Source organism: Zingiber officinale, chromosome 1A (assembly GCF_018446385.1).
Source record: "Zingiber officinale cultivar Zhangliang chromosome 1A, Zo_v1.1, whole genome shotgun sequence".
NCBI lineage: Eukaryota > Viridiplantae > Streptophyta > Magnoliopsida > Zingiberales > Zingiberaceae > Zingiber > Zingiber officinale.
The window spans coordinates 130162129-130176197 of NC_055987.1; the positions used below are offsets into that span (position 1 = coordinate 130162129).

The 14069-nt window shown below is 40.1% G+C and overlaps 1 protein-coding gene across 1 annotated transcript; it reads right to left on the reverse strand.

Annotated features, from left to right (window-relative positions):
• Positions 1-8873: 8873 nt before the first annotated feature.
• LOC122009888 (proline-rich receptor-like protein kinase PERK1) lies at positions 8874-9585 on the reverse strand. The gene has a single exon (XM_042566204.1). The coding sequence runs from the start codon at positions 9501-9503 to the stop codon at positions 9132-9134; it is 372 nt and encodes a 123-aa protein (XP_042422138.1). The 5' UTR covers positions 9504-9585; the 3' UTR covers positions 8874-9131.
• Positions 9586-14069: the final 4484 nt, after the last annotated feature.

A 14069-nucleotide genomic window follows, 5' to 3' on the forward strand; every position in this document is an offset into this window, starting at 1 on the left:
TCGTCCCACCTCTGCACTCGATGGTGGCATCCTTAAAGTAGGCTGACGTGGAATCGGAGGAGCGTCACCCTGCTGCTGCTGCGGGTACTGAGGCTGAGTCTGCGGCTGGAATGCCGAATAAGGCTGAGATGGAAGTGCAGGGTCTTGCTGTATCGGATACGTCTGATAAGGGGACGCCGCGGTCGAGTACTGCGTGGTCGTTGGCATCACTGGATACTCCTGACTCTGGATATGGTATACCTTTCCCTGGGGTCCCGGCAGTTGCGGCTGATATGAAGCGTTCTGAGTCCTTTGAGGTCCTTTCTGCTGTCGTGGCTGGGTGGATCGCCCTCCCTGAGTGGTATCTTTAGTCGTCTCTAATTGAGCCTTCAGAGGGCAATTCCGACTCTCATGCCCTGGAAGCTTACAATAGAAGCATATAGCGTGATCCAACGGGCAATCATTCCTGGTATGACTTTTGGAGCCACACTGAAAACACGTGATCCCTCCAAAGTTGTTCTTCCGGTCTCGTTGAGAGGAACGAGAACCCCCATCCGAGGTTCGCCTTGTCTTCTGAGGTGGAGAGGACCCTCCTGAAGTAACCTGTGAGCTCTGTCCTCTTTTCTCCTTCTTCTGCGTCACTTGTTTATTATTACTTTTTTCCAGATTCACCTGTTGCTGAGTCATCTCAATGAATAACGCCCGATCTAAAACCTCTCGATAAGAACTACCGGGAAATCCGGACATCTTGAGTCGTATGTATGCCGCAAGTCCTTGAGTAAACTGATGCATCCGATCATAATCCTGAGCCACCAGATGAGGACAGAACTCAGCCAGTCTACTGAATTCTGCATTATACTCCATCACAGAACGGTCACCTTGCTTGAGGTTCAGAAACTCCTGACGACGGGCTAGACAAAATGTAACCGGAAAATACTGTCTCTCAAATGCCTCCCGGTACATCTGCCACGTGATACGTTGTTCCCCAAAGATCGACTTCTACATGTCCCACCAAGTGACGGCTTGATCCCGAAGATGATATGCAGCCAACTCCACCTTCTCTTCATCTGTACACTTCATGTACCAAAATGTACCCTCCAAGTTCTTCAACCAGCTACGAGCCGCCCAAGGGTCAGCACCCCCATGGAACAGCGTAGTTCGATCCTTCACAGACTTCGCCAACAAGGGTATTCGGGCTCTATCCATCACCCAACCAGTAGTGTCTGGAGCAGGTATAGAAGGTGGTGCTCCCGGCGTCCGTAACTCATGCTCCCTAGTAGAGGTGGGAGGATTCCGATCACTGCTACCTGAATCAACCTCATTCGGGTTTCCTGTAACCTCCGTCTCTTGGCCAGCAGGTTCGGGACCCATCGATACCGTGGGTTGTTTTCGTGGTCGATCTTGTCCACGGTGATTCATAGCAGTCGACCCTTTTCATGCCATTCCTGTTAATAATAAGCATGTAAGGAAAATGTTTCAGCAATAGACCACTTACATCCTATAGCTCGGAGATATTTGCCGCTGCCTGGTCCCACAACTCGAGAGTCACATCGAGGGATCAACTTACAAAGGAAAAACAAAACAATCAGAACACCGAAAATCATAAATCGAAACAAGATTAAAATTTCAAAACACAAAACACGATATTTGACTCGAACCATGCTCTGATACCACTAAATTGGTATCAGATTAACTTGAAAATATCAAACATGAAACACAAATCGCACAATCTGAAACACATAAATAGGCTTCACAACTTGGCTCTGATACCACTAAATTGGTATCAGATTAACTCGAAAATACAAAACACGAAAAACAACAGACATCGTAAACCCGCTCTGATACCACTAAATTGGTATCAGACTAACTCAAAGAATCCAAAACGAAAAGCAAGTATTGCAAACCCACTCTGATACCAAAAATTGGTATCAGATTAACTCGAAAATAATCATAAATTAAAACAAGATTGAAACTGTTCTGGTACCACTAAATTGTCACGCCCCGAAGGAGTCCCTGTCCGAAGAAATTTCGGCAGCATCTCCCCTGTACGGCGGATAATCTGAATCATTACTACATCACCATATACCTCAGCCACATGCGGCTGGAATATATAACAATATAGAAATAACACAAATACGCAATTAATATACACAGCCTACCTGGCTGGACATAAATGAATAAAAACAACCACACAGTTAACAACAACCCACACGACTGGAAACATGCACAGCGGAAGACACAAAATAATACGAACGTAAAATTAACAATGGCACTAACAAAAATATCTACAACCACCAGACTAGACTCCAAAATCCATATCGAAGCATACAATACCAAGTTCACAAAACCAAAACATAAATTGCGTTAGCAACCAAAACCAGAAAAAGAAGCTATCCTCGAGTGTGTCGTGGGACTGGCAGCTGAGACTCTCCAAGCATCCATGAATCATCTACTGCTACCTGGCGAAAGAAAACCATTTTTACGGGGTGGTGAGTATTGGAACTCAGCGGGTAAGGAAAGATAGTGCATGAACATAAAATACAACTAGAAAGTGAGCCAAGAGTATACAGTCTCATACAGAAATAGCAGATACTACAATAGGACCAAAGTAATCACTCATACCTGAAACCATATCCTAGGCTAGGTATAGTAGGACAGAACTGGTACTAATCTGCTACAGTACTACTCATAACTACAGAGACAACAAGCAAGGTATATACAAGCAATAGCAGCGTATGTATACAACAGCAGTAAATAAGCAATAACAGCATATATAAACATCAGCAGCCCAAGCAAATATAATAACAGCGTATACCTCTCTGCACCATGACCCCTGTATGGTCGAGAGGCCGGGTCAGTGACAGACTGTACACCACTCCAGCTACCACTCACACGAATGGCCGAGGGGACAGTTGCATAATAGCTAACTAGCTACATCTGCGACGGGGTCCCTGCTGCTCGTACTCCAGCTACCACTCGCACGAATGGCCGAGTGCGGCACGACAAGCGACATCAACTCCAGCTACCACTCTCTCGAGTGGCCGAGGATGCGGCATGCATGCAATAACATGATGCAAACAATGCAACAGTCATCATATATATATAAGCAGAAACAGGTATGCTACATGAAGCCAGCATGCTCAACATAATATATAAATAAACAACAGTCAAGCATACAAACATGGTATCTAGTATCTGCTACTGATCATGGACAACAACAAGAGACTGTATGGATATAAAAACGAGTAATCTCAAGGGTTTTGAGTGGAAGTATCAAGCATAGGAAAAATTACGAGTGGAGTCAAGGTAAAACAATTCTTATCCAAAATAGCTCATGCACTAAGTTCGAAGAACTAGAGAATCAAAGTAAGAAGTACCCGCCTTAAATGTAGACCGAGCTAAACAGTCTCCACGTCGAAGTGCTCGTCTCGAATTACAGCCCTGTAAATCACATAAGGTACAATTTAACTAATTGCATAAACCACAACTAGCTAATCCCAAACCTAATTTAATAGGTTGCAGTAAAACACGATTTCTCACCGCACCAACCTAACCCGATCTATTCTGCGTTTCAAAAGAAGTAGAAAAAAAGTTACATTCTATAGTACCACCAATCCAGATCTTAGCATGAGAAACCTGTACAAATCTAGAGCAAAGAAACTCAAGAATAAAACCCCTCTGTTAAAGAACATCACAAAACCTCGATTTGAATCAAGAACCTCATAGAATACAACTGCATCATCATGAACACAACCGATCATGAAATCTTTGCGCTGAAACCATACCTCTAAGTCACAATTCCTCAATTCACCAGGAAAGCCCGATCCAATCCAGTACCAAATCATGAGCGCCCAAATCCAAATAGAAAACCAGGACAACTCAAAACAAAATGAGGTCATTTCGGAAGAATCGCATCACAATTCATTCATCTATTGAGCATCTCGTTTAGGCATTTAAACAAACATATAATCCGCAGGAACACAGAACACTAACACCACGGAACAACAATCAAAACGAACCCAATTCCAATCATAATCCATCAAGCTTCGGAAGCAAACAATCAACTTCTACTAGTTCCTAAACCGTACCTCACAGGAGCCATGCCCACATAATAGAAGTACTTGCTGGATCAATTAGGGCACAACGCGAAGAGAGAAGGTTGGCGGCTGCTGTGGGGGTGCTCGAGCGAGGGAAGGAAGGAGAGGCCGCCGGTGAAGATGGTGCCTGCGCGTGAAGAGGGGAAGAGGAGATCGCCGGCTAGGGTTCGTCGCAACCGGCGGTGGTGCGGCGGATCGCGAGGTGAGAACTCGGGGGAAGGAGTTCGGCGCGAGAAGAGTTGGCCGCGTGAGGGGTTTTTTAGGAGGAAGGGTTCGGCCGGGGAAAATTTATAACTTAGGATCTTCCATCAAACCCTAGACCAATGCCTCAATCAATTCCCATCTTCGGGTATTCCAAACAGGCTTTTCTTAAACCCATTAATGTATCCCCTCTGATTAATTCATACGAGCTCCAAATAAATCCCAGAAAATTTCTAAAAATTCCTAAAAAATCTAATAAGATTATTTGTCTATTAAACCTTATTATTTAATTATTATTTGTTGCCGTATTTTACATGAACATTGTCGAAGGTGTTGGTGCGAGAAGCATCTGACGATCGAACCTTAGTTTTGATAATGGCAAAGAGATTCAAAGTTAAGTTTAATTGTTATCTAATGTGTATGACTAAGTGTTTCAGGAAAGTCCTAGCTGTGGTTAGGCAAGGTGAAAACCCTAGGGGGTGGTAACCTTAGGTGGAGAAAAGTCCTAGCTGCGGTTAGGCAAAAGGAAAACCCTAGGGGGTGGTAACCCTATGTCATAGGGGGTGGTAACCCTATGCGGGAAGTCTTGGTGGGTCGGCGCTTCGGGCAAAAATCCTAGGGGGTGGTAACTCTAGGTTAAAATCCTGGTGTCGCGAACCGGGTAGAAGTCTGGATGGGTCGAAGACCGAACATCCAGCATGAAGACCGGAAGCATCGGACGCTGAGCAAAAGTCCAGTCGATCTGGAGGATCGAACTGACAAAAGGTAAAATCTCCTGAGTGGAGTAGGTGAGGACGCGTTCCCCATAGAGGGAACAGTAGGCGTCGGGTCGACCTAGGGTTTCCGGTCGGAAACCCGAAGTCAGACCCGGACAGTCCGAAGGCTGTCAATACATTTGTTTATATATTATCGTTTGTGTTCTAACTCTGTTTTACAGGAAACTAATACTTTTGTGCAGGGTTAGTACTGACCGAGATCGGTCGACCGAACCTTGGGATCGGTCGACCGAACCTCCAAGCTACCAGATCAGATCTCCAGAAGTTGGACCAGGTTCGACCAGGGATCGGTCGGCCGAACCTGGGATAGGTGTCCACTGGATCAAGTCGAGGTGTGCGGGTCAGAGGAGACTGATCAGTCGACCGAACATTGGGATCGGTCGACCGATCCCAGGGATAAAGTTTGACCAGATCGAAGCGGAGCGACGGATGGACGGATCAAATGCGGTGGAGATCATTTGATCGGTCGATCGAACGTGAGGATCGGTCGACCGATCCGCTTCGGGTCAAATCTGATCCCGAGACTTGGGGATCTGGATCAGACCTTGCAGAGCTATAAAATGAGGCCTCGAGGTGCAGCTCAGTACATCGAATTCCGAATAGAAGTCTTGTGCTCTCGTGTGCTTCGTACGCTTCAACAACGCTCTGCTGCAACAACGAACTAAACCTCCAACGCTCCTTTACTTTCTTGTTCGTTGGTAAAACTTTCTTATTTGCTCTTAACTGTAATTGCTTCTAGATTGTAATAGTTCGAATTTATAGTTGTTGCCCACCGAAAGCAGTCAAGGACCGCGGGGCTTCGAGTAGGAGTCGAGATAGGCTCCGAACGAAGTAAAACACTCGTGTCTTGTGTGTTTTCATTTACTTTTCGCTGCGCTTATAATCTGTGTTTTAAATCGCTAAAAATAGCCACGAGCACTATTCACCCCCCTCCCCTCTAGCGCTTTCGATCCATCAGAAGGCGCCTTCTAGCCTGTTGAAGGCGCCTTCAAATGAACATTAGCCGAAGATAAAGTTTTATCTTCGATGATAAAACTTGTTTGGTTGAAGATGCCTTGAACCACTTTGAAGGTGTCTTCTAGCTTCGAATAATATTTTCAAGGAGCTATAAAAATGCCCCTGGAGCTAAGAATTAAAAAATAACTTGAACAATAACTTCTATATTCAATTCCTATCTAATACCTGAGCTTTTCAAAGAGTGTAAGAGGTTTCTCTGCTTTTAACAAAAGAGATATTTTTAGTGGAGCTTTGCAACTCTAGGTTGTAACCAATTAAAAATCTTTGTCTCTTTTATTTTATGTTGTTCATTTATTTTATATTAATTATCTAATATTTGTGTTCTTGCTAATAGGGATGTAACTGAACCAAACGGTTCGCGAGCTATTCGGAGCTCGATTCGGTAAAAAGCTCGTTTAAGTTCGTTCGTTTATCTTATCGAGCCGAGCTCGAGCTCGATTTCGAGCTTGACAGTTTTATCGAGCCGAACTCGAGCTTAAGGATATTCAGCTCGTGAGCTCGCGAACATGTTTGTTTATAGGTTCGCGAGCCAAAAAAACGAGCCTTAAACCGAGCAAAAAAATGAGCTTTAAAACGAGCTAAAAAAATGAGCTCTAAAACGAGCTTTAAAATGATCCAAAAACGAGGTCTAAACGAGCCCGAAAACGAGCCCGAGCTCGCTTAACGAGTTAGGCTCGTTAACTTTGATAATCGAGCTAATAACAAGCTGAGCTCAAATTGTTCGCGAGCTTGATAATTCTAAAACGAGCCGAGCTCGAGCCTTGTGATAAAAGCTCGATTCGAGTTCGAGCCGAGCTCGAATCCGAATATAACTTAAACGAGCTGAGCTCGAGCCTAATACTGTTCGGCTCGGTTCGGCTCGTTGACATCCTTACTTGCTAAGTTCTAAGCAAGAAAAATTTCTAACTCTTATTTCAAGTTATTCACCCCTCTAGTCGATCGCACCGGGACGTACAATAACTAACAAGCAGACTACTTATCCACAAGCATTTGAAAGCAATTTTCAATAAAGAAAAAAATGGCTACAAAACAATAAAACTCACAACATATAGTACGTAAGATGAAAGTATATTACAGGATAGTCATGTTGTAAAACATGAATGGAACGAGTTCAGAATGGTAGTCAATCGAGTACTACATTTCCTGTATTAATCCTCAAACCAAGAAGTTTCTTTACATGAAAACATCATTACATAATGGTTACACATTGTGTGTCAATATACCAACACATGTATTTGCTGGAAGTAGAAAAAATGTATCACATTTCCAGGAACCAACATAACAGCATCTTGATTTGCAGACTGAGGATGATCTCATAAACCAACCAACGGTATGTAGTTGGCAGTATTAGACGTCAGAAACAGGAGTCTATTGCTCCATGATCCTTATTATCATACAATCATAAAATTTGACATATATCGCTGGGTCAGGCATACAATGTATCATGTATACCAATTGAATGAAAGAAAGATAGCACCTCCCTATTACCAACTTGGCTCCGGTACTAAACCTTTGCAAGACTAAGCTGCTAGTCATTTCATCGAGCACAGCGATTAAAGAATCTGCGCATAGATATTCGACAGGATTCGAATCTCCTCCTTTGCATACTTTGAATGAATTTACTATGAGAAATGGAAGAAGCTCCCAAAAGTCGATTTTCTGTGGCAGAAACCTTCTTGATTGCCTTGTAATCTTGCAAACCCGGTGAAAGTCCATACCTTGGCACCATCCTCAACTAAAGATGATCCCACAGTTCGGATGAGGCGCATGTGTTCATACATCATCGTTCATTGGAGGAACCGAGGACGCATTCGGAGCATGCAAGCAACAGATGGTCGACTGAAGAAGTAGCTCCTAATGATTTCCAGATTTTTTTCAGATCGGACTTCGCAGGCAATGCGGCGAACAAGTCAAGGGCATGAAGATATCCCTCCGACGAGGGCGCAAACCCAGCTGCTTCTCGGGGATGCGGAAGACAGTCACCAACTTCGCGGGATGAGGTTTCGAAGTAATCGCGGTCGGAAAGCTGCCTGATGGGGAGTTCGGAAGGAGGCCGGAGGATACGTGCGAGTCGAGTGGCAGCGCGGCAGCAGAGGGAACAACGGATCTGAGTAGGAGAGAGGCCGGCGGCGACGTAGAGTAAGTGGAGAACCAAATCGGGCATGGTGAATCCAAAATAACGGTCCAGCTGAAGAAGTGACATACGCGAAGCAACGGAAGGAGCAATAGCAGTGAAGGGCGCCGGAGAAGACACACGACGGCGGCAACATTGATGCTCTTCATCGTCGCCGGTGAAGTTAAATAGCGTCGAAGGCCGAAAGCGATTGCCATGTTTGTTAAAAATTTTATTTATCTATTACTTATATAAGAATGGAATTAAATTTAATATTATTCTATTAATCAAAATAAGAAATATTTTTTTATATTTTCTTCTAAGAAACAAGCAAAGGTTCCTTGTGAGGTCCAATTTTGGTCATTGACAAATGGAAATTGGAGAACATCTGATTCTCAACCTTTCATGTGTGTAATCGATTACTGATTATCCACTGGACTGTAAGAACAGAACAATCAATCTCAATCAAAGCTGTACACACATTATGTTCTGCGATTACTCAACTGCATCTCTTAGTAGTGGTCAAATGCTTTCAATTAATCGGATACTAACAGACTGTTTTTTGGGGGGTCTGAGAAATTGCTACTCAACTGTGAACATAACAAACTCATCTTTTCTGGGAGAAATGGAGATGAACAGCAAATGCAATGAGACAAGAAGTTGAGGTTTGCTCTATTTTTGCCGAAGATCAAAGTCTTTCAAGTGGTATATGAATCAGGCATCGAAATATTACAGAATAAAGTATCCGAAAGTGTCGGATTACCTCATTTTCGCGATCTACAATACATGATCACTCGTTCTTCAACCAATCGAATCCAAGCCGGGATCAGTTCCATGGAGCTTGGAGTAATTTCACCAAAATTGCGAAAATTTTGCCCACGCTCCAGAAGAAAAGCCACAGAGAAACTTCTTTGAACATCTACAGAACAACAGCAAAGTCCCGGATTATCACGGCGAGCCGGCGGGATAAGGCGTTTCGATCCGCCGACCCACCAGCGCCATATTCCTCAACTGCAGTCTCTTGGAGATGAGGAACCCACCAAGCGCCAACTGCAGCACGAGAACCACAGAAAGAAACGCCAGCCCTACCTTCTCTCCCACGTTTAGCTGATTGGAGGTCGCGAACAAACCCGGCGGCGGCGGGTACTCGGTTGGGCGAGTCGGCGGAGGGTACCGCGCGGTCGGAGGAGATACGGTGCTAGGGGAAGGAGAAGGGGATGGCGAGGAGGCGGGGGAGGGGGAGGGGGAGGGGGTGGGCCCTTGACCGGAGAGCGCGAGGAGAGGGACTAGGAAAGAGAAAGTTAGAGATCGAGGGTCCATTAAGGGCAGTGGACGGAGATCTAGGGTTCCGGCGAAGCTCGGGCAGCAGCTCCTCTTCCTGCCGGTGAATACAGCTCAACGGAAGAGTAGGGGGACGGAAACAGATCTGATGATAACCAAATAAGGAATATTTAATTTTTTATTTCAATCCTATAAGTTTATTGTCCTGCAATTTGCTCCTTCCATCTTTAAAAGACTGCTAGTATTATTACGGTTCTAAAAAGCAACATTGAGTATAATCGGAACTTAATTTTAACATAGTTATTGAGCTCATAATTTGAGATTATTTAATTATTTAAATTATTATATTTTAAAATTTATTTATTTAGTTAGTAAATTTGATATTTTAAGATTTTTATTTTATCTATAAATAATAAGTTTAATAAGAATATGATTTATAAACTTTAATTATAAATATTATTTATCAATAATTCATAATATAAACTCATGAATAATAAAATAAATATAAATATGTTAAATATTATTGGAAGTATTTCTAATAAAAATAGGGTTACATCAAGAATTAAGTCTAAGTTATTATCTTTTATATTAATTTTTTTATACTAATTATGTACGAACTCACTACATACATTCAAAATATAGTATATGGTGCATATTGTTTGTAGATAATATTATTTTGATAGATTAAACACGGGAATGAGTAAATATTAAAATAGAATTTTGACGAAAAATACTAAAAGGAAAAGATTTTAGGCTCAGTAGAATAAAGATTGAAGATATATAGAATTTAAGTTTAATAATATTATACGTAATGAGGTAATTATTAGATGATAAATTATCCGGAACCGAGAGATTTAAATATTTAAGATTATTTTTGTCAAAAGATAGAGACATTGAAAAAAGATATCTTAAATATAATATAAGCAGGATAATTAAATGCAGAGCTATAACTTTCATGAGACTAGAGAGGCAACCGCCTCAGGGGCCAGCCCAATGAAGGACCTATTTTTTTAATTATACCTAAAACAAAATGAGAGACATGAACCCTATATAGCCGCTAAACCTATTCTCATGGCTTCGAGGCACGCACCGATGCACGACTTTTCTTTGAATGCAATGTCTTCTTTGGTGTTGCTCTTCTTTTGCACATGATTTATTTTCCAGTGTTCTTTTCTACCAATGCATGGATTCACTGAACAAGAGGTAATCCTAATCTTCTTCTTTGACCATCTTCTTCGTCTTGCAACACGCGACATCAATTGTATCCTAATCGTGCAACAACGGTCATTTGTGCGACCTAATTACGTTGATTCTCACAGTGGTTATCTCATGCAATACAATCTGACGGTTGGCCTTTGTTCGTGTGACCTAATTGCATGGCACAGTGGTTTTCATACGCTACGCCGATCGCTTGTGCGAACGACAACCTAATTACATGGTGGTTACTGCTTGTCGTCTTGCTACTATCTGCAGCCACCGCATCTGTCTCAGTGTTACAGGGTACACTAAATGAGCTATCAATGTTATAGATTGAGAAAGAAATAGTCCAATAATTGGATTATTCAAATTTTATAAATATTTTTACCTCTAAAATAGCTAGACAAGTAGTGTTTATAATAATATATTATTTTTTATTTATTTATGTATTTAGTATATATATTATTTGTAAATTGAGCTATCATTATTTATTGTAGTAAAAGGATCATTTTTTAATATGCGCTTCAGACCCCATCGAATACAGGTACAACTCTAATTAAATGGAGGAGAACGCCAAATGTTTTATGTGACCGTAAAGTATTTTTAAACTTAAAGGAATGTTCTATAAAATCACAGTTAGACCTTCTATATTATATGGAGCTGAATGTTAGACTATGACTCAAGCACATGAGCAGAATATGAGAATTGTAGAAAAGAGGATGTTAAGATGGATGTGTGGAAATATGAGGATGGACAAAATATAAAATTAAAACATTAGAGAGAGTCGGAGTTGTATTTATTGAGGAAAAACTTCGAGAGACACGTTTAAGATGGTACGAATATATACTTAGACAGTCAATAAATACTCTAGTTAAACAATATGAAACTATAATAGACATATATATCAAACAAGTAAGAGAGAGATCAAAAAAATATTCGGTTAGTAATAATAAAATAAGATAAAATTTATTTAAATATAGATAATGATAGTAGAAAATGAAGTTTAATGACGTAAAATGATTAATATAACTAATTCTATTTATTGGGATATAATTTAGTTGTTGGTATTGTAATAGTATTATTCATTTAATTAAGTTTATAAATATTGAACGGAATAAACATTTTCAAAACTGAATATATAACCATGGTTCTTAGAAAGTTAATAGTTTCTACGGAGAAAAAGAAATGATAGAAGTGAGCGAGTCAGAGAAAAGAGATAAATAAGGGACTAAATTGAAAATTTATAACGCAAAGCTGTTCCCATAAACTGAATTCGTTGACCTGACCTCTATCAAGTCTTTATGCGGACTCATTCCTCGGAAGTCCTTTTCGGGGGATATTGTGGGGATTTTGTTTTTTTTTATATATCTCGTGTAAATACATTTGGGTTGGGCTGATCCAGTCGGCCCAAATATTTTCAAAAACACCCTCTAACTTTAGCTACTAATTTTTTTGGAACTAATTTATTGATTTTAGATCTCAAGAATAAAACAAAAATATTACTAATGTTATTATTTGCGAAAAGTTAGGAGTTTTCTATTTCCATGATAGACAAAAAAAATCATTTTTACTAATAATGGGAGAATGTATAGTGTAATTGAATTTGCACTTTCGCACGTACCAAATAAAATAGTAAAAATTAATATCCTTGAAAATTTTGATAATGGGAAAAATCCTAAGTAATATTTGATTTTAAAGCAATCACAAATGGAATTAAATTGTCTTTTATTGTCTAACATTCTTTCTTAAAAAAATAAGTAAAGAAATAAAATGATTCGAAAATTCAAAAGAAAGCTTTGAGAATCGTAGAAATTCAAGACAAAATTAAAATTCAGCAAAAAAAAAAAATACTAGTCAAATTTTCCTATTAACTAATGAGGTCATTAAACATTCCCAGGATACCATTTGGTTAGAAGATGATAAATTTATTATAATAGAATAAGAATCAATTCCCGATAAGTATATATTCATTATTTATCTCTCTTCGCATAACTCATGAATGGACTGTGAGTAGGACCGTAAATAATTCAAGCTGAGCTAAGTTTTGGGATGTTCAAACTTATTTGATAAAGTAACTGTGGCAAACTGAGCCTAGCTTAAAATGAAGTAAACCTTTAAAATGATTGTTCAAACTTAGTTTGGTTTATTTATTTTATGAGTTTGAATTTGATTCGTTTAGATGTTATTGATTTCTAAATTCAAATTTAACTTAAGCTTGATTAGTTTAGATGTTATTGAGCTCTAATTCAAACTTGTTTTATTGTTTGAAATTTTTACTTATTTGATTGTAATTTAACTTGATAATTCAAACTTATTTGTGTTGGAAATGTGAATGAAATAAAGAGGTGGAGACGAAGAGACTCTATTGTGTATGAGTTATTAGTTCCACATTAGAAGTCTCTTGGTTTTATTATTGATTTAAATTATGACACATACATTGATGTTGTAAACATATGCATGGGGAGAGACTCTCATGCGTGAGTGCAAATCTAGGACTCGGATTGTACTGAACCAAAGTTGACTCATGTGCGAGAACGACTTGAGCATGTTGAATGCTGCCCAAGTGAATAAACCAACATTTTACCACCGAATCTCTTTTTTCTACATGCTCAAGAGGGTAATGGAAGCATTAATATAAAATTAATGGCGATTCCGTAATGTTTTAACATTAATGGCGATATTAAACTCATTAATGGTGACTTTGTAATATCTTGATATTAATGACAACATTAAACTCATTAATAATGATTTTGTAACGTCTCGACATTAATAAAGACATTAAATCCATTAATGGTGATATTAAATCCAACATTAAATGACCATAATTTGATCATTCATTGTAGGCAATGTGAGAGCTCCTATATAAGGAGGTTGGATCTTGAGCAAAGGATAGAGAGTAGCGGAAGATAAGCGAAAGAGAAAACGAGAGGAAGAGCAGAAAGTGAACCTCTGTCCATCCATGTTCTCCCACAAAACTCTCTCAGTCATGCATTTATTCGGCTAAATTCCTCGTGATAGTACTCGGGTGCATTTTCAGTTCACCATGAACAACCCATGCTTGATTGCATGCATAGTTTTGTCGTTGTATCCTGGGAAATAGACGAACCGAGAGAACCTCGAAGCACAGCTGAAGGTTGGACGAATCTATTTCAAGGAAACTGCATTGAACTCAAGTCTCGGTATCTTAGTTAGCAAATTCTCTTCCTGATTCGGTGATCGACTCCCGATTTTGCAACGCATCGCATCAACTCCACAACTCGGACCACCGAAAGCTTGGCAGAAGCAGCCCTGCTGGCAGCCTGAGATTTTATGCTCAAGTCATCTCAATAGATAAGTTTGAATTGATTTTTGTAATTTCAATTATGTAATTTTCCTCAATACATCCGGCAATAGATTGTCTAACAATCT